The sequence below is a fragment of the Kogia breviceps genome, chromosome 1, assembly GCF_026419965.1.
Source record: "Kogia breviceps isolate mKogBre1 chromosome 1, mKogBre1 haplotype 1, whole genome shotgun sequence".
NCBI classification, from domain to species: Eukaryota; Metazoa; Chordata; class Mammalia; order Artiodactyla; family Physeteridae; genus Kogia; species Kogia breviceps.
This window is the reverse complement of record NC_081310.1, coordinates 161,760,070-161,781,440: the sequence shown is the minus strand read 5'-3', so window position 1 is coordinate 161,781,440 and position 21,371 is coordinate 161,760,070. Positions and strand designations below refer to the sequence as shown.

Genomic DNA, 21,371 nt, shown 5'->3' with positions numbered 1-21,371 from the left:
TGCACTATACCCTGTAGTTTCTGTACACAGTGCCCGCACCTTGTAAACAGTCCATTTAATAAGCTCTCCTCAAATTATCCTAATGTGAGGCTGCCATCTGTTTCCTACTAGCATGCTGACTGATACACTCTGTGTCCCAATTCTCAGTTCAAAAGATATAGGCACCAGATATACATGGCACCCATCAGAAGCACTGTTAGGAAGAAGATTAGAGTAGAGGGAAGATATTCTTTACTAGCAACTGAAGTATTTCTGACCGCAGAGAACAAAACCTATGCATCCAATGGGAAGGACACTTTTAGATCCTGGGATGGGCAGAGAGAAAAAGAGAAAAAGAGTAGGAAAGAGTGGTAGGCAGAACAATGCACCCCTTCTCCCAAAATGTCCAAGTCCTAATCCTTGGAACCTGTGAATATATTACCTTACATGAAAAAAGAGACTTTACAGACATGATTTAGTTAAATATCTTGAGATGGATATATTATCGTGGATTATCTTGGGGAGCCCAACATAATCACAAGTGTTCTTATAAGTGAAAGAGGAGTGAAGGAGATTCAGCATCAGAGTGGTGCAGCATGAGAAAGACTTGATAAGTCAATGTTGACTTTGAAGACTGAAAGGGAACCACAAGCCAAGGAATGCAAGCAGCCTCTAGAAACTGGAAGAGGTAGTGGAATGAATTCTCCCCTAGAGCCTCCAGAAGGAATACAGACCTGTTGATATCTAAATTTTAGCCCAAAGAGGCCAATTTCAGACTTTTCCTGAACTGTAAGATAAAAAATTTGTATTGTTTCAAGCCACCAAGTTCATGGCAATTTGTTACGTCAGCAATAGGAAACTAATATAGAATGTAAGACTGAAATCTCCAGACCCAGAAAACTAAACCTGGGGGAGGAAGAAGGGTTGGGAACTAATAGATGGCAAAGATGGAACACACTGTGGACAGCACAACCATACTGCACACCACCTGCTAACCTACACTGCAGTCAAGTTAAATTCAATAAAAAGCAAATTTATTCTTCATCTTGTAAGCTTAGACTCATAAAATGCTTTCACGCCTTTTGTAACACCCAGTAGAGCCTTCTTTTTATCTCACAGTTCTGGGGATTCACAAGAACTTTTGTATTTTGTTAGAGAGCTTTATCAGCTTCATTCAGAAGGACACGCATCTGCCTATCCTATTCTTTGACTTCCTTGTGGCCATAGTAGCAAAATATTACACAAAAAACACATGATTTTTAAAATTCCAGAGCATATAGTCTACAAAGCACCAATATCTATTATTTGCATTCTATAAAAACCATTGTTAAGCTCCCACCCCCACCAGCTTTCCCATTTCTAAATGGGCCTTACCACACTCTGACCAAGCTGCTCCCGGAAGAAGTAATCCATGTTTCTCTTTTGCAGGCTGTCAAGGTAATGCTGAAAGCGAGTGTACGTATATGGGTAGCAGTAAGCAAACTGGTAAATATCTTCTTCTCGGTCAAAACAAAATGCAAAGGACATCACATAATTCTTCCTGTGGTCCGGGCAGCGGTAGTAGTAAACATTTTTAGGTGGCAGTCTTTGCCTGAAAGATACAAAGAAATTTGGGCATATCAGACAGTTGTTTAAGCTTCAAAATGTAATCAGTGGGAATAAATGCCCAAGATTGAAACTGTAACATCAAGAAACCTAGGTGGTGGCCAGGGACAACAACATATACCAATCTATTATCAAAATAGATTGGAGACTCCCTCTTTCAAGAGCACTGGAATCACAACGAACTGCTGAAAAATCATCGACAGGAAGACACTGGAACTCACCAAGAAAGATACCCCACATCCAAAGACACAGGAGAAGCCACAATGAGATGGTAGGAGGGGCACAATCACAATAAAATCAAATCCCATAACTGCTGGGTGGGTAACTCACAAACTGGAAAACACTTATACCACAGAAGTCCACTCACTGGAGTGAAGGTTCTGGGTGCCATGTCAGGCTTACCAACCTGGGGGTCTGGCAATGGGAGGAAGAATTCCTAAAGAATCAGACTTTGAAGCTAGCAGGATTTGATGCAGGACTTCGACAGGACTGGGGAAAACAGAAACTCCACTGTTGGAGGGCACACCACCAAGTACTGTGCACATCAGGACCCAGGGGAAGGAGCAGTGACCTCACAGGAGACTGAACCAGACCTACCTGCTAGTGTTGGAGGGTCTCCTACAGAGCTGGGGCATGGCTGTGGCACAACGTGAGGACAAGGACGCTGGCAGCAGAAATTCTGGGAAGTATTCCTTGGTGTGAGCTCTCCCAGAGTCTGCCACGAGCCCCACCAAAGAGCCTGTAGGCTCAAGTGTTGGGTCACCTCAGGGCAAACAACCAACAGGGAGGGAACCCAGCCCACCCATCAGCAGACAAGCATATTAAAGTTTTACTGAGCTCTGCCAACCAGAGCAGCATTCCCCTCTACCCACTACCAGTCCCTCCCATCAGGAAACTTGCACAAGCATCTTAGATAGCCTCATCCAAGAGAGGATGGAGAGCAGAAGCAAGAAGAACTACAATCCTGCAGCCTATGGAACAAAAAACACATTCAAAGAAAGACAGACAAGATGAAAAGGCACAGGGCTATGCACCAGATGAAGGAACAAGATAAAACACCAGAAAAACAACTAAATGAAGTGGAGATAGGCAACCTTCCAGAAAAAGAATTCAGAATAATCATAGTGAAGATGATCCAGGACCTCGGAAAAAGAATAGAGGCAAAGATTGAGAAGATGCAAGAAATGTTTACAAAGACCTAGAAGAATTAAAGAAAAACACCTAGAAGAATTAAAGAACAAACAAACAGATATGAACAATACAATAACTGAAATGAAAACTACACTAGAAGGAATCAATAGCAGAATAACTGAGGCAGGAGAATGGATAAGTGACCTGGAAGACAGGATGGTGGAATTCACTGCTGTAGAACAGAATAAAGAAAAAAAGAATAAAAAGAAATGAAGACAGCCTAAGAGACCTCTGGGACAAAATTAAATGCAACAATATTCACATTATAGGGGTCCCAGAAGGAGAAAAGAGAGAGAAAGGACCTGAGAAAATATTTGAAGAGATTATAGTGGAAAACTTCCCTAACATGGGAAAGGACATAGCCACCCAAGTCCAGGAAGCACAGAGAGCCCCAGGCAGGATAAACCCAAGGAGAAACATGCCGAGACACATAGTAATCAAACTGACAAATATTAAAGATGAAGAAAAATTATTGAAAGCAACAAGGGAAAAATGACAAATAACAAACAAGGGAACTCCCATAAGGTTAATAGCTGATTTTTCAGCAGAAACTCTACAAGCCAGAAGGGAGTGGCATGATATACTTAAAGTGATGACAAGGAAGAACCTACAACCAACATTACTCTACCCAGCAAGGATCTCATTCAGATTCAAGGGAGAAATCAAAAGCTTTACAGACAAGCAAAAGTTAAGAGAATTCAGCACCACCAAACCAGCCCTAAAACAAATGCTCAGGGAACTTCTCTAAGTGGGAAACACAAGAGAAGAAAAGGTCCTACAAAAACAAACCCATAACAATTAAGAAAATGGTAATGATGTTGTACATGTTTGGGCTTGTACTGCTTGCCTGTAGCCCTGACTGTCATGAATGTCACCCTAACGTTAAGTGGAAAACAGGTAATGGGAACATCAAAAGATTATTGTTAATTAAAGAAAAAAAACCCAGACATCCCAAGTTAATGAATTTAGCACTTTTCTAGGTATGGGAAGACAAGAGTCTGGGCTCATTGAAATCATTCCTTTGATATGCACTTTAACTTCATAGGGCCAGTATCCTGTTTTTTTTTCCATCCTGAATCCCTCAGGGTGCACAGCCAGGGGTGACTGCAATGGCTGATGACTTGATGGCTGTACACCCTTGGTTTACTGATATGGCAGGCTTCATCCACACTATTGTTATCCCACTTAGAAGATGTGGCCATGGAGGTTCATAAAAGTTAAGGAGCTTACCCATTCTCTCAAGCCAGTAAATGACAAAGCTGGGATTCAAATCTGTTTCTGTCTGATTCTAAATCAGTACTTATAACACTTTTCCAGGATCCCTCTTGATAAGTTACGGGATTCTGGCATAGGCCAGGTGGCAAGAAGGAACAAGTAAAATGTTGGAAGTGCAAGGAATGCATCATGGCTGAAGCACAAAGAATGAGAAGGGAAATCATGAGAAATGTGTTTGAAGAGGAGGGCAGAAGTCAGATTAGAAAAGGACTACGGTTGTCCCTCCACATCCATGGGTTCTGCATCTGCAGGTGGGAAGGGACGACTTTACATGATGGGACACGTTAAAGAATGTAAACATTATCCTGAGGTCATAGGATACCTTTAAGTCAGTGAAAGAAGTAAAGTACCGTGATTGTCCAAGTCCAAGGGATAGATGGGGGTGATCAGAAGAAGGACAGGGTAGTGGCTGCACAAGTATAGAAAATCACATAGATTTGACTATTCGCTAAAAGTGGCTGATGTGATGGGCCATGGAGTCTAAGATGGGTGGGAACCCAAAAATGATGAGGACGGGACGTAGAGAGAACAGCTTAAGCGATAAAGGAACGGGGCTTTTCACATAAAAGTCCACGGTAGTATCAAAGGCTGTCTAGAGGTGTGCTTACGCCCACAAATAGAGGCCATTTTGCTCCTACACCCAAAGCCAGGAGGAATAAACATGCAAGTAAAAACAATCTTCTTGTGACACAAATATAGCTTTAAAGCAACCCCCCTAGGCACTCCTCCTTTCTAACCCAATTGCTACCTTAAACCCTCCTATATTGAAATTTTGGAGCTGCCAGTGATGCCATAGACATGGAATGGCCTGTAAGGAAAGTGGGGAGTGAAGAGCCCCCCCTTGATCCTTTTACACATGGAATGTAGGAGAATGTGCGGTTCCTGAGAAGGCAAAGGGGGAAGTAATGGCCTCCAGGATAGTCAGGCCTTAGTTCATTGTTTTGTTCAGCAAATATTTGTTAAGTATCACATACCATAGACTGAGGTAAAGGAAGACAAGAGGTAAAGGAAGCAGTGGATTAAAACACTGGGGGTCCGAGGGGGATTATTAACCTGGGAGTTGAGTTTCACAGGCAAGAGTAAAAAGTAGAAGGTTTTGGATAGAGGCGGGATCAGTGGAAAACCAAGATTAGAGGGAGAACAGACCAGCGCAGGGATAAGGGTATAAAAAGAACAGATGATGGTCTACATTTGTATGTGACTGAACATGCAGAAATGTTAGGCTGGTAGAAGTAAATGAGCCTCAGGGTCTCCAGCCAATGGCCTGTGACAGTTGCTTCAGGCCCTGACTCAGAGGTCTGAGTCTGAGTCTCCTGGAGCACAAGGTGAGTGTGTCTTCATACACAAGCGATTCCTACAGTCACAAGCCCCTCAGGTTATGACACTGATGTTTTCAACTCTTTAGGTACTAGTATATTCAATTAAGATCCATGTTTTAAATTCACTCACCTCAGTGTTCTCCTATTCTAGCCAAGTTTAGCAACTTGACTCTGAGAGCCTGCCGTCTCCACCAAATTTGATCATGTGCTACCAGGAGAATTCAACTAATGCCTGCAGCTGTCCCAGCTCCTCTCCTGAGTAGGTTGGATGCCTAACCTGATTTGAAGGCAGAACGCAGGTAATGGACACTGCGGTGATCATGCAAGAAAGCTGAGACGTTGCTCAGGGCTTAATGTTCCAGACTCTGCTAAGGATACTAACGAAAATCTGTTTGAGAAGAATTCAGCAGGCCAAATTCATGAGGAAGCAAAGTAACACAAAGATTAAAGGAAAAGAGGAATGGGGCTGTGTAGGAGAAACGTGTCTCTCATTTGGAATGTGCTTATGGTTTTTCTCTTATTTTGCTCATTACGTTTCACTATGTCTCAGGCATCATGTTAAATTTTTTATATGCATTATCACTGAATCCTCACAATACCCTATGAGCTAGGGGCTGTTAACATCCTCTTTACACAGCTAAGAAAATGGAAGCTCAGAGAGGTAAAAAAAATTTCCCAAGGTTGCAAGTTTGGTAAGCAGCAGAGCCTGTACTAGACGCAAGCTAACGTGACTCCAAAGTCTGTGCTCATCGTCCCCATGGTAACTTGCCACCTGCCTTTCTCCCCTTGACACCAATTCATAGCCTTACCTTCCGCTTCCAGAGAAATCTTGTCTCACAGTACTCTCACCAGTACTCTCCTGTTAAAAACTCTTCAACTTCCTATCCTCAAAAGGCTCCCCGAGATCTCTCTGTGATTCCAGCATCGTCAGTCATTTCTCCCTCCTTGAACTCTGTTTTATTCACACTGAACTACTCACAACTCCCTAAAAATGTTGTGCCATACCTCCAGTACCTCTGTGTCTTTGTGTTTGATCTTTTCTCCACTTGTACTTCTTCCCCTGCCAGACACCTTACGCACTTGGTAAACTCTTACTCATAGAGGTGGCATATTGTAGATTGTCAATAAAGCTTTAAATATTTTTTTAAACGAACTAAATAATTAATGAACAAAAGAATGTATAAATAAATAAATGCCTATGTCCTTTAACATACCTCCTCTCTGAAGTCTTCTCTGATTATTCATCCGTCATTAATTTTTCTCTACTTTGACATTTGATATTAAAACAGTTTTATCACTGGTTTGTCCCTTAACAATAAGCAACAAAAGTAATTGGAGATTTCTTTAAAGAGAAGGTAGGCTTCTTGAAGACAGGAACAGTGTTACCTTTCCCTCTCTTTCTCACTAGAAATGGTACAGAGAAGTTTCAAATAGTACTTGCTTATTTTAAAAGCACTTGTAAAAGGAAAAGAAGACTCCTCTCCACAGATAAACGGTAGGCATCATAGGAAGGTAGACCTTAGTTCAGCATAAAGTAGAGACTCTTTAACGTTCAGCTGAAGGGAAAGTAGAAAGGTCTGTGTTACAGGGGAGTACATGGGAAGCTTTAAGGGATCTCATAAAAAGGTTCCTGTACTCTATATTAAGTTAAACAAGGCAACCTTCTGATTCCATTTAGCACAGAGAGTCTGAGATATCAATGGAAATAATATAACAATTGTTTAGGCCATTCTAACTACTTCATCATATATTAACTCCTTTAATCTTCACAATAGTCCTCTGAAGTTATTCCTTTATCCTAAATGCTATGATAAAAATGAAGGTAGGGTCAAGAATACTTCTTAAGAGAAACAGGTTGTCCATGACTCCCTAGAAGACTCCAGAAAGGAAAGAATCTAACACCTGATCCTGCCAGAGGTGCGGGTTGATTACAAGACCTGTGATGTGTGCTCTCAGGACTCAGAGACTAAAGGGTGATCCAGCTCTTGAAACAAGTCATCATCCTGGGTCCATCCTGATGAGTAAAGAAGCCCTCCACGTGTGTGAGGGAGGCGGTAACCAACATCCTCAGATTCAGTCATGCATTCACCTGTGGCTGAGTGTGCGCGTGCGCACACACGCACACACACACACACACACACACATACACAGGCTGCATGCATGTACATACTGAACACATTCACAATCATACTACGTATACTTCTCTACTATAGCCTCTGTTTCATTATATCGACTTGAATATATGCCTTTCTCCACCACTGGATTGAGTTCTCCTTGAGGGCAGGAACCATATATTGTTCATCTGGTTCTGGAGGACCTATACAAAGCCTTAAATAGAGAAGGTACTCCAAAATGCTCATGAATTGGATAAATGAATATATCTGTGAGTGAAATTTAAGATATTAACATATTAGAGTAAATAATTTCAGCCACACCAAGGTTTGTATATTACGCTCTCTCCATGTGAAACTGTGAGTCATGCCCTGAATACATTATGTTTCAGAAACTTCCATGCCATTTTAAATGCTGTTCTATCTGTAATTGCCTTTCCCATACTTTTCTACATAGTGCATTCCTATGTAGAGAAGTGAGGCCCAGCTCAAATGACACTTCCTCTTCGAAGTCTTCGTCAACAATTCCAGGAATAACTAATTGCTCTAAATACTAATTGCAGAAACTCCTGTGTTTCTGATTCATCTCAAAATCCATAGCACTTAGCGCAGTGCTTGACCCTGAAGAGGAGCTCAAAGCATGTTTGTTGAATGAATGAGTAGGTGAATTTATGGTTTAATGAATGAATGGATGGATGATTCCTTCCCATTTTCTATCCTCTCTGCCTCTGTCCAAACCATCAGCCAAGTTCCCAATGGATCATTTTGGAGGTTACCAGAGCACAGAGGAAGAGGAGAAAGCCCAGGACCTGAAGGCGTACATAAGACTCATTCCCTACCCCTCCTCAAGACCCCTGAGAGACAGGAGCCCTAATTTCCTTTCTGATTAAGCAGAAAATATGGATGTTAGATGAGTTCCAACCCCAGGGTGTTCTTTGACAGTAGACACAAACTTTTTTCTTCAAATGAGCAGAGAGGGAAATAACAAAGAATCTGTCTTTTAAGGTGGTACATCCTAAAGGAGGTAAACAAAACCAAGTCATTCAGACACCTCCAAAGGGAGTAACATATCCTAAACACCTCCTATATGCCAACAATGTGCTACCTGTTTGCTGTACACTATTGTCTGACTGATAAACACATATTCTTTCTACCACACCAAGGCTGTGAAATTCACCCAACAATTTGGGTGAAATCTGAAATTCACCCAGCAAGTGCAGAAACAGTCTCTTAGTTCCCCTTCCTCGTCTACCCAGAGGCAGGGAGCAAACTGGCATCCAGTTTCCCAGGTATATTTGAAATTGAAGAAAGATTTCATCCCTAGTCCCTTCATGAGGGCTGCTGAATCTCTGGTTTGTCATCCATGACAACAGATGGCCTTTAGTGTACGTTTGGCTGGAACAACCCAGACCATCTCCTGGCTTGAGCCAGTGGGCCCCCCTCCTTTTCTTCTCAGGCGTCTGGCACAGCCAGGCACCAGCATGGCTGCCCACATTATAAATCTACCCTCCCTAGGCGAAGAGAACCTGCTCCTAATTCCAATTCTATCTTCCCCCAAATAATTATAATAGTGCTCCTGTCACCGGCATATCTATTCTTATCTTTCTCCGCACTTTGTCACAGCTAATCTCTTGGTGAGTCACAGGGAGGGGGAGAAAGAGAGAGTGAGGGAGTGCTCAGCTACAGGCAACACATTTATACACCCAGTGTCTAATCAGATTACCATCTTATCAGGGGTTGATGGGCTCTAGTGGTGGGAGGAGAGAGACAGAGCTACATATTGCCAGCCGAGTTTTTGATAAAAGACACTGCTCGATTCTTGAATTAACCTTTGTGTCCTACACACTCTGTTGTTTATTTTTCAGAGTTTATTTTATGTGTAGGATTTTTTTTTTTTTTTTGTCTGTGCCTTCTGGAGAAGGACACCCACACACTGTGTCAGCAGCTGCTTCTATTAATTCCAAGCCATTAAAAAAATTAAAATTAAACCCAATTACTTTGGCTAGTTTAGAGCCGGGGAATAGCTGAGACTGATTATTCCCCATGGTCATGGACAGCAACAATATTCCTGCCTACATGTGGCTGCTGGCAGAATGCTAATGCAGTCAGAAACTCCAAGGACAGGCTCCTCAGGCAAAGAGAGGCTCTAAGTCACGTACTCTATCTTCTCCAATCCAGATTCCTGAGAGGAGGCAAGAAGAGGACACTGGACAAAGAACTAGGAGTTGGGTGCTAGTCTAAGCTGCAGTCCTTGGGCAGGACTCTACCTTTCTTGGTGCCTCTGTGTAAAAAGTGGTTCCTGAAATGTGTCCTGAATCCCTCTTAGGGCTGTTATGACTCTTAGGTGAAAATGACTATGTTTTCCAAACTGTCGTTTGCTGGGACATAAGAGGGGGTATGAGGCAGTATCAGAATGCTGGTGCTTTGGGATGGGGTGGCCAGCTGCAGCTGCAACTTGTTCAGGTTTGCACTCAAGTTTTGTATCCAAGTTATTCTGTTGCTCCATCGTAGGTGAAATAATAATAAGGGTTCTGGATATGAAGTCACTAGACTGGAATCTCCTTATAGTGTCCCCCTGCACAGAGCCTATTATACAACGACACTCAATAAATATTCTTGAATGAATGAATAAATAAGTCAGGCAGAGCTGGGTTAGAACGAATAGACAGAGCTGTGTTCAATTCCAGCTTTTGACGCCTTTTAGAAATGTAGTCATTGTACAGTAGAAAGAACATGGGCCTGGGCTCTAATCTACTTCCATGACTTATCAGGCATGTAGCCCTGAGCCTGGATTTCCACATCTATAAAATGAAAACAATATCTAGCTCACAGATCTGTTCTGACAATTAGAGATGAGATTGGTACCCAACACATAACAGGTGCTCACAATGGTAACTGTGATTATCACCACGCTCTGTATGAAGGATAGTTGGCATCACACGCTCTTGATTCAGAATAATGCATTCCAAGCTCATACTAAGTGTGCTTAGGGTACGAAATAGACAAAGCAGGTAGGATAGGGGACCAAAGAAAAGGTGACAAGGGATGAGGAACCATTTAAACACAGAGTTAGGAAAGAAAACAGTGATAAACCTGTTTTCTGTTCCTGATCCTTCCCATACCCAATGTAACCAATACCTCTCTTTCAAGGAGATGTGCTCTCTAATAAAATTAAGTGTGTCTGTCAAGATACAGGAAGGCAGTTAACTCCTTCAGGTCCCAAATGGTGGTGGGAGATGTATTCAAAGGTGTTTTCACTACTGGCAACTGGCTATGCCAGACAATCATGCCATGGCCCATGCAGCAACCTAGATGAATGGAGCCTCAAGGTCACTAGTGGGTGGGATCAATCAAAAATATGGAAAATTATAGGTTAGGCATATGTGAAATATGTTTGGGAAATAGAGACTGACCAGTCCTGCTTATAGAGAATAGTCTGCTCTAAGCATATTTATCATATGGTGCAAATCTAAAATTATTTATTTTGTTTTTTGGTTACTCCTAAACAATTTGTGCAACAAACATTTCACCAGCAATGAGCTCAAAAATACAAAAGTGCATATTTTAGGAAAGTTGAGTACTAACTTTTCATTCCTCTTGAAATTCAGTGATAAACATGACACATGCATAAAATGTTTGTAAGTATTTATGATCCACTGTAGGGGGTGTACTGATAACATGGCCACATTAAAACCAGAAGACACAATGTTGCTGAAGAAACACCAGCATCTATTTGGTTTAACAGTTATTTTAAGAAGACGTATGTCCAAATACTATTAATTTAAATATATAAAAGCAGATCCATAGAATAAAAATGATTGAAATTATTTTAGAGCAATGTACTTTAAATGAAAAGCTTCAGAGTGATGTGTGGTATCACTTTTAATTAGAGTGCATGATTGTTCTTCTAAAATCATTTCAATCAGTTTTAATTCCAAGTTTTCTTGTATATACAGTGGTAGCTGTTAATGTCTTTTCTCTGTTAGCATAAGAACTAAAATCAGTAATGTTATGTCAGTGTCATCAGGTGTTTCAAATAGAAAATAATTTAACTTAATTTCAATGTAATTCAGTTATTTGCATCCAATTCATGGAATCAAAGTAAAGATTTTGGAAATTCATTCTGTTGAAGGCTAAATACTGTCTTAGTGGAAATGATACTGTTAATTCAGTAAAATAAAGTTCAACATGAAAGATAAAATTACTTATTTTTTGTTATGATAATATGAACACAAATTTTGATAAAAGCAACGTACTTGTTAAATCAACAAACCTACGGAGTAGAAATTTATTTTGTGTTGGTTGGAGGTGTCCATAAAAATCAAAATTGCATCCAAAACAAGCTTCTACTTTCTACCCTCAAAACACAGACCACAGTTCTCAAAATCTACACAAAATAAGTAAACTATTTATTTTTTTATGAAGCTAATGCTAAACCACATACAAACAATTTTTTTTAAGCTTCAGGAAAGCAGACCATGTTTATTTTCTTTACTGTCTGCCATCAGTGGGATCTTAGAGATTTTGAGCTTTTTAATAAGCCACTTTGTTAATCAACGTTGATTTTGCTGTGTTTTTTTGTTTACTTTTTGTTTTTGCTGTTAATGAGACCCCTAAATTTTGTTAATGAGATCTTTAAAAGAGGACAGAATTTTGGTTGCATTTTGTTCAAAATCAATTGAAAATCTTTAATCAAGTATTCAACAAATGAAGCACCAAAGTATTTTAATTTTTAAAGCTTTTATCTAATTGCAATTATTGAAAACAAAGCTTTCAAACAGGAAGTCATGACATTTATCTCTGCAAAAGCAAGGGAGGAATTGCACACATTAAATGATGAAAGCACAACTGAAATACAAGATTTATTTCTGAAATTCAATGATTATACTTTGGGAAACCTCAGTTTAGGAGGATAATTTTTCGATGAAGCTCCTATTTTTAATTAGATATTTATATATTGTACCAGCGTGGAATGAAATTGGGAAGGCCTACAATTTTGTAGTACCTGCATTTGGTGAAAATGTAAAAGAATCAAGAAAAAGCACTTTATTTGACAAAAGTTGTTTTATAAAAAAATTTATCTAAGAAAATTTCTTGGAAAGGAGTAAACAAGATAGTAACTAGGAAAATATTTGGACTGAAACGCTTATATATTTCAATACTAAAAAGCTTGTAACTGAGAATGTCCTCAATTTGGGAGAATTTGCTGAACTCTACCAGGTACCTCAGTACCTAGAGAGATAATGCCTTTTATTTAAGAATATTATGATCTATAAAGGAGAATCAATTGAATGTGTGAAGAATTTCAAACTTATTAACCATAAAAATTCAATTCTAAAGAAGACTTGAAGGCAATGACATCAAAAACTAAAAATAAAACCATATTAGAAAAAATATTTTTCATAAAAATACCAATGACATAGTATTAGATACACCTGTAACTAAAAAGCTGATTAAAGTGTATAAATGTATGCGAAAAATAACAGTGCTATTTTAAGAAAATAAATGTAAGTTTTAAAGAAATTTTGCTTTAATGTACATGGATGTATATTAATTTTACTTTTAGAATGAATTTTGACTTTTAAAATAATTGTTTTGTAAATACAACATAAGAAAACAATTGGTGGTCAATACATGAAATATTTCAAAAATACATAAAATTTTATTTTTGGTTTCCCTGTTCACTTTCAGTTGGGATGATGATAAATTATGTGGTCATCCTATCCATCTGCCAACCTAATTGCTCCTCTTGAATGTCTCGAAATTACTTCAATTTCAAGCTGAATATAATGAATCTCCTGACCTCCCCTAAACCTGGCCCTCTGAAAATGCTCCCAACTCAGTAAGTAGCTCCACCATCCCCATCTGTCCAAGTGTACAAGTCAGAAACCTCAGAATCAACCTTGATGTCGTCCTTCCTTTCACCCTTTCCTTCCTCTTTGACTCAATGAATATTGCTAAGAGCTTCCCATGTTGTCACTCTTCTAGATGTTGGGGAAGCAGAGGTAAAAAAGCAATTCCATGCTTTCATGGAACTTTTAAATTGTGAGAAGGAGAGATCAACAAATAAATCAATGTATTACATAATACAGTGTAAAGTAATGATAAGTGTAATGAATACAAATAAAGCAAGGTAAGGAGAGAGAGGGTAATGGAGGGGGCAATTTTAATTAGGGTTGTCACGGAGACAACCATTTCGTAGAAACTGGATGATGTGAGGAAATAATCCACGTGTATATGGATTATTATATTATTTTATATTCAATATTTTATTATATTATACATATCCCCAAGAAAATAGTGGCCCAGAGGTTACAACAAGCACAAAGGTCCGAGCTTGGTGTATCTCTAGGAACTGCAGGAAGGTCAGTGTGATTAAACAGGAATAAGCGAGGAGGTGATTGGTAGAAAATAAGGTAGAAAGGGAGAGAGACCATTTTATAGGGGCTTGCAGCCCTTAGTAAGAGGTTTGTGTGAGAAGCCACGTAGGGTAGAGATATTGAGAGTAATGAAATAATCTGAGCTACATTTTAAAAGGAGCTCCTGACAAAACTGGTTGAAATGCTGATTCATAGGAGTCAGCTCTGGCATTTTGGTCTTCATCACATGGAAGACAGTGTTTAAGTCCATTTCTCAGTACCCATCGTCTGTCGGTGAATGGTACAGATTCCTTTCCACACAATGGATCTTCACAGTTAAAAATTTATGTGAAAGAGCTTTCATACTTCAGTGGACTTATTAATCTTAGAAGCTCTAAATTCCTGTATTTCACAACCTCCCACTTTTCAGGGTTATTATGTTAATTAAAATAATACACTGGACTCAATAAAGAGCTTTTGGTAACTGAAATGAGTAAATGAACTTCACAAGTCATCTACCGGCTTCCTGAAATTTGGGAACCAGAAGTATAGGAGATGAGGAACTTTTTATTTTCTTCCAATAAGAAATACATAATTGTTTTTTGAAAGATTTTCTTTGTAATCTATCTGGGAGGTCTATAAACTCTTTATACTGACACAGCTATACACTTTCATAGAGAGATGGGACTTTTGGATCATCTAGTCCAGTGTCTTTCAAACGATTTTTAGTTTCTTCAAAAGAAAGCCAGCAGAGAGGCACAATATGCAAAAACCAAACAAACAGAAAAACAGAATTCAGGTGGCAAGAAACAAGGCAAATGGGAGTGGGTGGGTTTGGGCCTTTCATTTTGTAACTGAAGTCTAGAGACATCAGTGACTGGGCAAAGCCACACTGGAGGTTAGAGGCAAAGCTGAGACCCACTCTTTCAATTATATGTGTTTTGTTCATTGATCAAACAATTACTTATCAAGCACAGTTCTCAATGCTGAGGATAAATTACTACATAAAACAAAGTCCCAGGGCTTCCCTGGTGGCGCAGTGGTTGAGAATCCGCCTGCCGATGCGGGAGACACGGGTTCGTGCCCTGGTCCGGGAAGATCCCACATGCCGCGGAGCAACTAAGCCCGTGAGCCATGGCCGCTGAGCCTGTGCGTCCGGAGCCTGTGCTCCGCAACGGGAGAGGCCACAACAGTGAGAGGCCCGCATACCGCAAAAAAAAAAAAAAAAAAAACAAAGTCCCTGTTTTTATGAGAGAGAAAAAAAATATATATATATGTTATATTAATATATATATTTAGATATTATTTATATATTTATATACATATTTGTCAGGAGGTAATAAGTGCTATGAAGAAAAAAAAAGGCAACATAAGGATAAGGGAATAGAAAGTAATGGAAGGGGGTGATGTTAGTTATACCGGGTTGTCATGGAGGGCCTTTCTGATGAGGTAACATCTAAATAAAGTGAAGACCAGTGGATTTCTGGGGGGAAGCAAGTACCAGTAACGTTTCCCTGCTGCTCCTGCTCCTCCAGGACAGAGTACCTACTAGGTGCCAGGAATTGCATTAGCCTCTTCACATGCATGAAGACTCGGAGAAATAGGGAGAACATAGATTTTAGATCTGGTTTGGAATCCAGGTTTTGGCAAGCGGTTGATTTATTCTATTTTACCTTCAGTTTTCTGATTTTTAAAATGGGAAGGATATTATTTTTCTTTCAGATTTGTTCAAAGGATCTAATAAGAAAATACATGTAATGTCCCTGACATACACCAGAGCTTTACAGTTGGGAGATATTGGTATTATCTACCTCACTTTCTTTGAATGAAGGATTCTTACTGTAGTTGGCATTAGTAAATATTGGCTGCTTGGCATATATTTCCTCTTCCTAACAAAAGGAAGCAAAGTATAGCAAATTATATCCTATACTAAAATGACTCCTTCTTCATTTGTACAGTGTGTTGGAGTCACAGGGAAAAAGGCCTTGCCATCCCATGCCGAAGCACATACCCCTGTCTAGGCTAATCAGATATGACTTCCATGGAATCTGTACCTTGAAGAGAGAGAAAATAATGAAAGACTTGGTGATCCTTCATTTCCCGACCAGACTGTTCCACTCAAAGGCCACGTTTTTTGTGGTTTCCTCTCCCTGGTGCTGAAGCTCTTTACTTCTTGTTCACCCTCAAGTCCGGGTCTCTCTCCACTTCCCACTGACTCTGTAGGTCCCTAATATCCTTCAAATGCATTTCCTTTTGTCTAAGTTAAAAAGAATACATTTCTACTCTTAGTAACTAGAGAAACCATCTTATACACTTATATATAACCAATTTAATTGAGACGTAAAACAACACCAACATAAGACATATTTGCCTTCTAGATAATTAAAATTATGTTGTTGATGAATAATGTTGATAAAGAAATTCTGAATTACATATATGGTCTTTGCCAACTTATTTACCTCTCTGAAAAGCAATTTATCAAACTACAAAACAAGAAGATTAAAAACAGAACAAAACAAGATTAAACTAACTGAGGCTCAAAGGATCTTCATAGAATTGACATTTCTAGGATTCTAAAGTCTGTGAGGTTATGATTCTAAGAATTTCATTACAATGAAATTTTATAAGATATCTTCAAAGCTTTAATCAAAGGCCAGTAAAGGAAAATGTTCATATCACATGAGAGCCTCAAATCTTACTATGTAAGCAGCTGCCTGTTTCACCTCTTTGTAGGGGTAGCTCAGACATTCAGCTGCTTCTTGGATTGAATAAGAAGTGTGCAGCGGGGGACATGTGGAGTGTCCACATAAGATATCATTTAAGATCACACAGCTAGTCAGTGGCAGTTAGTCAGGGCTTCAACTCCACAGCTAACACTTGAACAGAACACTAGCTAAGTAATGGGGACCTTCACAGGAGAGACAGGTGAGGTAATCACACAAGGATTCCTGAAGAGGAATTCAAATGGGAGGAAAGATTTCTCAGACAGAGGGAGTATACATGAAAAGGACAAGAGATGAGAATGCATGAAATGTATTCAAGGTAACTACACCATGAAGCTAAAGCATAGGTTTTATGTGGGAATCATGGTGAGGAGTCTGAAGAGGAGCTTGAATTCAATTGTAGGGAATAGGGTGGGGTTTGAATACAAGACTAAGTAATATCATCAGCCAAATGTGTTATACGTTTGCTCCACTTTCTCCAAATGACCTTTTCTGCTTTACATCTGCATCCTCTGCTTTGCCTATGATGGCACCAAGGAAGGGAGAAGATCCAGGTAACGTTACCAGAGATCACATAGTGGACTTTGGAGAAATGTTAGCTAAAATAGAAGAAACAGGTAGGTTCTTTTTACAGGTAGGACTATTGAAAAGCAACCAGCTTCCTATCAAAAGCTCTCACAACTGGCCTAATACTTTCTGGGAGAGTTCTAGGGGGAATCTTGAGGTAGGTCTGAAATTTGGGGAAGGTGTTGGAAAGTAGTGTTAAGTGTGGAAAGAGGAGGGCTGTGAGAGTAAAGAGATCAGGGAGACTATACCTTTCTCCTCAAGCTGGTCTTCCATTTGGAAGCATAAGCCTAAGAAAGTGTTCTGCAAACTGACAAATTATTGCAATAAGGGAAAAAAGATGAGAAGAAAATAAATCCTGTGGAGTGAAGACAAAGGTGATGGGATCAAGAGGCAAATGAAAGGAGAGAGGTCTTAATGGAAGATTTATTAGACAGCATGGTTTGCATCAGTCCCAGAGGCAGGAATGACTTGGAAAATGAATTCAGCAATTGTTCTTGTCCTTCTGGGCTGAGACCTTACAGAAGGTGGTATTTCTCAAAAATGAGTTGCAGTCCAGCTCAAGGCTTCCAGCTTGCTGAAGACAGATTCCCAGCATTGTAAATGTGTATTTGGGAGGATAAGGGTGAAAAGGGTGGCAACTTTGCTCTTTCTGGATTAGTTTTGGTGGAAAACTGCATCTCTATTTACCTGTAAATCAGTCAGAATATAGCTGTATCAGTGTCTATGCCACTGGGAGGAGCAAAGCCTCAGCTGATCAAAAGTGCTTCTGAATGCCAAGCAGCCCACAGATGCAGGCTACAGAAAAGAGAACTGAAGCCCTGCCTCTGAGGTTAGTATGCCCCACCTGGCTACCTCCAATTAAAAAACTTGGTTAAGGGACTTCCCTGGAGGTCCCGTGGTTAGGACAGGGTGCTTTCAATGCCGTGGGCCCAGGTTTGATCCCTGGTTGGGGAAATAAGCCAAGCGGCACAGCCAAAAACACAAAAAGCAAAAAAAACTTGGTTAATTCTCAGTTACCTGAGTCAGTCAAAGCAGCTCTATATGGATAATGCAAAACTCAAGCACACATTCAGCACCTTCTCTGTGGGAGCAGTTTTCTAAGTATGGGAAATTTAAAGATTAATAAGATACAGTCCTGTCCTCATGCCCTGAGAAATTCAGTCTTGCAAGAGATACAGACATCCTAACCATGATAAGAAGTGTTCTGAGTTCTGTGATAGAGTTGTATGCACATGTAATGGGGGCACAGAGAAATCATATGTGACATGGGAGGTTATTCAGACCATTTTGAGCTGGGCCTTGATGGATGGGTGGTTAAGAGTTCACCACAGAATAAAGGGAAGATGAAGGAATTTCTCAGCAGAGCAAAAAGCACGGGAAGATGGATTTTGCATACTGTTTAAGGGAACAGGTTTTTAAAGTTAACATCAGATCTTTTCATATACCTGCTTAAAAACTTCTATGCTTTCCCATGCAGATGAAAAAAAAAAGGCTAAACTCATAACTATGATGTGACCTCCACCAATTTTATCTTGCACTGCTGTCTTTCTTTCCTCCTCTGTTCTGCCCACATGCTTTCTTTCTATTCTTCAAATACATCAAGTTCATTCCTATTCCAAAGCCTTTTTGTTTGCTGCTTCCTCTCCTCCTCTCTCTTGAATGCTCTTCTCTCAACTCCTTCTCATTTTTCAGATATCTTCCAGATGTCACCCCACAAGGAGTTTTTCCTGACCACTTATTTTAAATTAGACCCCTAACTACAGTCACTCTCTTTCATTCCCTTGTTTTATTTTCTTCATGGCATTTATCACTATCTGACATTTTGTTTCCCTCCACTAGAGTATAAGCTCCTTGATGGCAGAAACTCTATGTCTATATTTACGTTTTTAACGTCTAGAAGTTTCTGGCACAGTAATTGAATTGAACAGATGAACTCAATGGTGATAAACACCTTGCATGGGTATGCAGGACACACAACAATGGCAGGGAATAGATATAAACGTGGATAAGACTAGTAGCAGTGGTCATTATAGTAATAATATCCACCTATTAATGGGCATTTTCTGTGTGTTAGGCCCATACTAAGCCCATTACCTTGTTCAAACTTTACAGTAATCTTGGGATATAAGAATTATTATCCCATTTTTAAAGATAAAGTATCTGAGAGAGAGAGAGGAGTTTAGTAATATGTCAATGTCTTACTGCTCCTGAATAGAAGAACTAGATTTTGAACCCAATCTACCTGACTCCCAAAACCAGTATTTAATAATTCAATGGAGAGGGGTAACTGGACTACAATCTCCCTCAAACTACCTCAGAACCTTGCCATTTGAGGGATCTTCTACATATGTATGATTATACACAAGTATCATTCTAGGAAAAGGGATGTCTTCTAGGACAAATTGTGGGGAGAGGGCAAATCAAACCTAATAGTGGGTCTCAAATCTTGTCCTCAGGTAGCCAGAGATTCTCTCTCTACCTAAACTCAGTGCACACTCACTTTTGATGAAAAAACAAACCAAAAAAAGCCCCAATGAAACAACAAAAAACAAAAACAAACCAAAAACCAAAACAAACTGAGCCAATATACCTTTTACAATAAAAATCTAGAAATATCAGGGAAAAACACCTATTTGCTTTATATCAAACACATGAAGAAAGGGCCCAAGTCAGTTAATTTCCTGGACCTTTGACCTCATGATGACCAAAAATGTCATTGTGTGTCTGTGTATGTGTGTGCTTGCAGTTCTAGGTCCAAAATAAATTTGAGGTGACTTATAGAAATGTACATAAGAGAAATATAAACAATAAACAAAACAGGAAATGAAGACAAGATATCATGGGGAGGTAAATGAAACAAAGTTTGAAGTGAAGTTACCACAAACAGATGCATACCATAAAGTTATATGTACTCATTAGAAGTAGGTTTTAAATTTGAGTTTCCTAGTAGCCAAAGCAAAGAAGGAATTATGAAAACTCTTATGTTCTTAACAGTTAATAAAATAAAAAATAATCTAGCTGCTTGGGGCAAAAATAAGCCAACTACTTATAGTTTTTCCTGGTAATGAAATCTGACACATTTTTCTCATGCTTTCAGAAATGTTTTCTTACTATCTGTAGAGTAAATTCACTGAGAAAATTCATAATATTATTTTTATGGAGTCCCTCAATGCAGACCAAAGGCAATATGTCAAAGGGCAATTCTACAAAAGCAACTCTATGAAGCACAAAGGTAATGCAGTCCAGCAATGCAGATCTCAGGTTATCTAGTGTGGTCCAAGGACAGAAGAACTAATGAAATGTGTATCTTCAAGCAGACTTCCATTAATGCTGTTTCTTGCAACTTGGCTTTTATTTAGAATAAGTTAGCAAAGAATTTGAGGTTCCACTTCGTGTCAAATTCTTGGAATACAAATAGTCTGCTCAGGTAGTTAAAAGCATAATCTTATACTCTTACAGTCAACTAAATGGAGGATATTATACGCTCCTTTGAAAATTGAGAAATAAACAAATCTGTGTGCCTGGATAGATGGTCAAGGAAGAACATGTGGATAGGGCCAAAATTATTCATGAAAAAATATATAGGATCTAATCTAATGCACTGACAGTTGGCATAAAATTGTAGAGTTTTCAGCTTTTTATTTTAATTAAGACAATATGTTTTCTTTTAATTACAGTTGAGTTTTACTGAAATTTTTGGCTACTGTGTTGAGCTGGCCAAGGACTTTCTTACACTTCAAAGAGACAAAATCTTGGGAGTAACTATACATTCACTAGGGAGTGCATTCAGTCTGCATTCTAAAATGCCACTTTGAGAAAAGGGAGTCTGGAAAAGTTCCCTGTTCAGTGATTGTGTTTTAATAAATAAAAAGGCAGCTGTTATGGAGAGAAAGCAGCATATGGGACAAAAACACTACAAGTAAATTGTCTGCAGAACGTTGCGGTAATCCCCACGGCATGTGCTTCCTAGAGAATGATGGGACGTTTGTCAACACACGTAGATGAAACGATAGGAAAAGACTCCAATGTATAATTCATCTCTCTATCAAGTTAAGTACACAAATACCTCAACGGTAGGTTGGCACAGTCTAAATATTTTAAAGCTTCCCACAGTGTTCCAGGTCCTCATTGTTGCCATTCCAGACAACACCAGGAAACAAGCATTTCCCTCACTCAGAGTCACTGACAAGCATCTCTCTTCTCTTGGTCAACAAACACCATCACTCTGTGCTGTCCGTCAGT

At 39.4% G+C, this 21,371-nt stretch overlaps 1 protein-coding gene across 5 annotated transcripts in view; it reads right to left on the bottom strand.

The window, feature by feature from the left end:
- AGBL4 (AGBL carboxypeptidase 4) overlaps window positions 1–21,371 on the bottom strand; it is a 1,382,976-nt gene that overhangs the window by 549,955 nt on the left and 811,650 nt on the right. For all 5 annotated transcript variants that reach the window (XM_067008185.1, XM_067008176.1, XM_067008173.1 and 2 more), the window contains one exon: window positions 1,354–1,570. In XM_067008185.1, coding sequence (XP_066864286.1) covers window positions 1,354–1,570 — 217 coding nt within the window. The remainder of the gene's footprint in view (window positions 1–1,353; window positions 1,571–21,371) is intronic.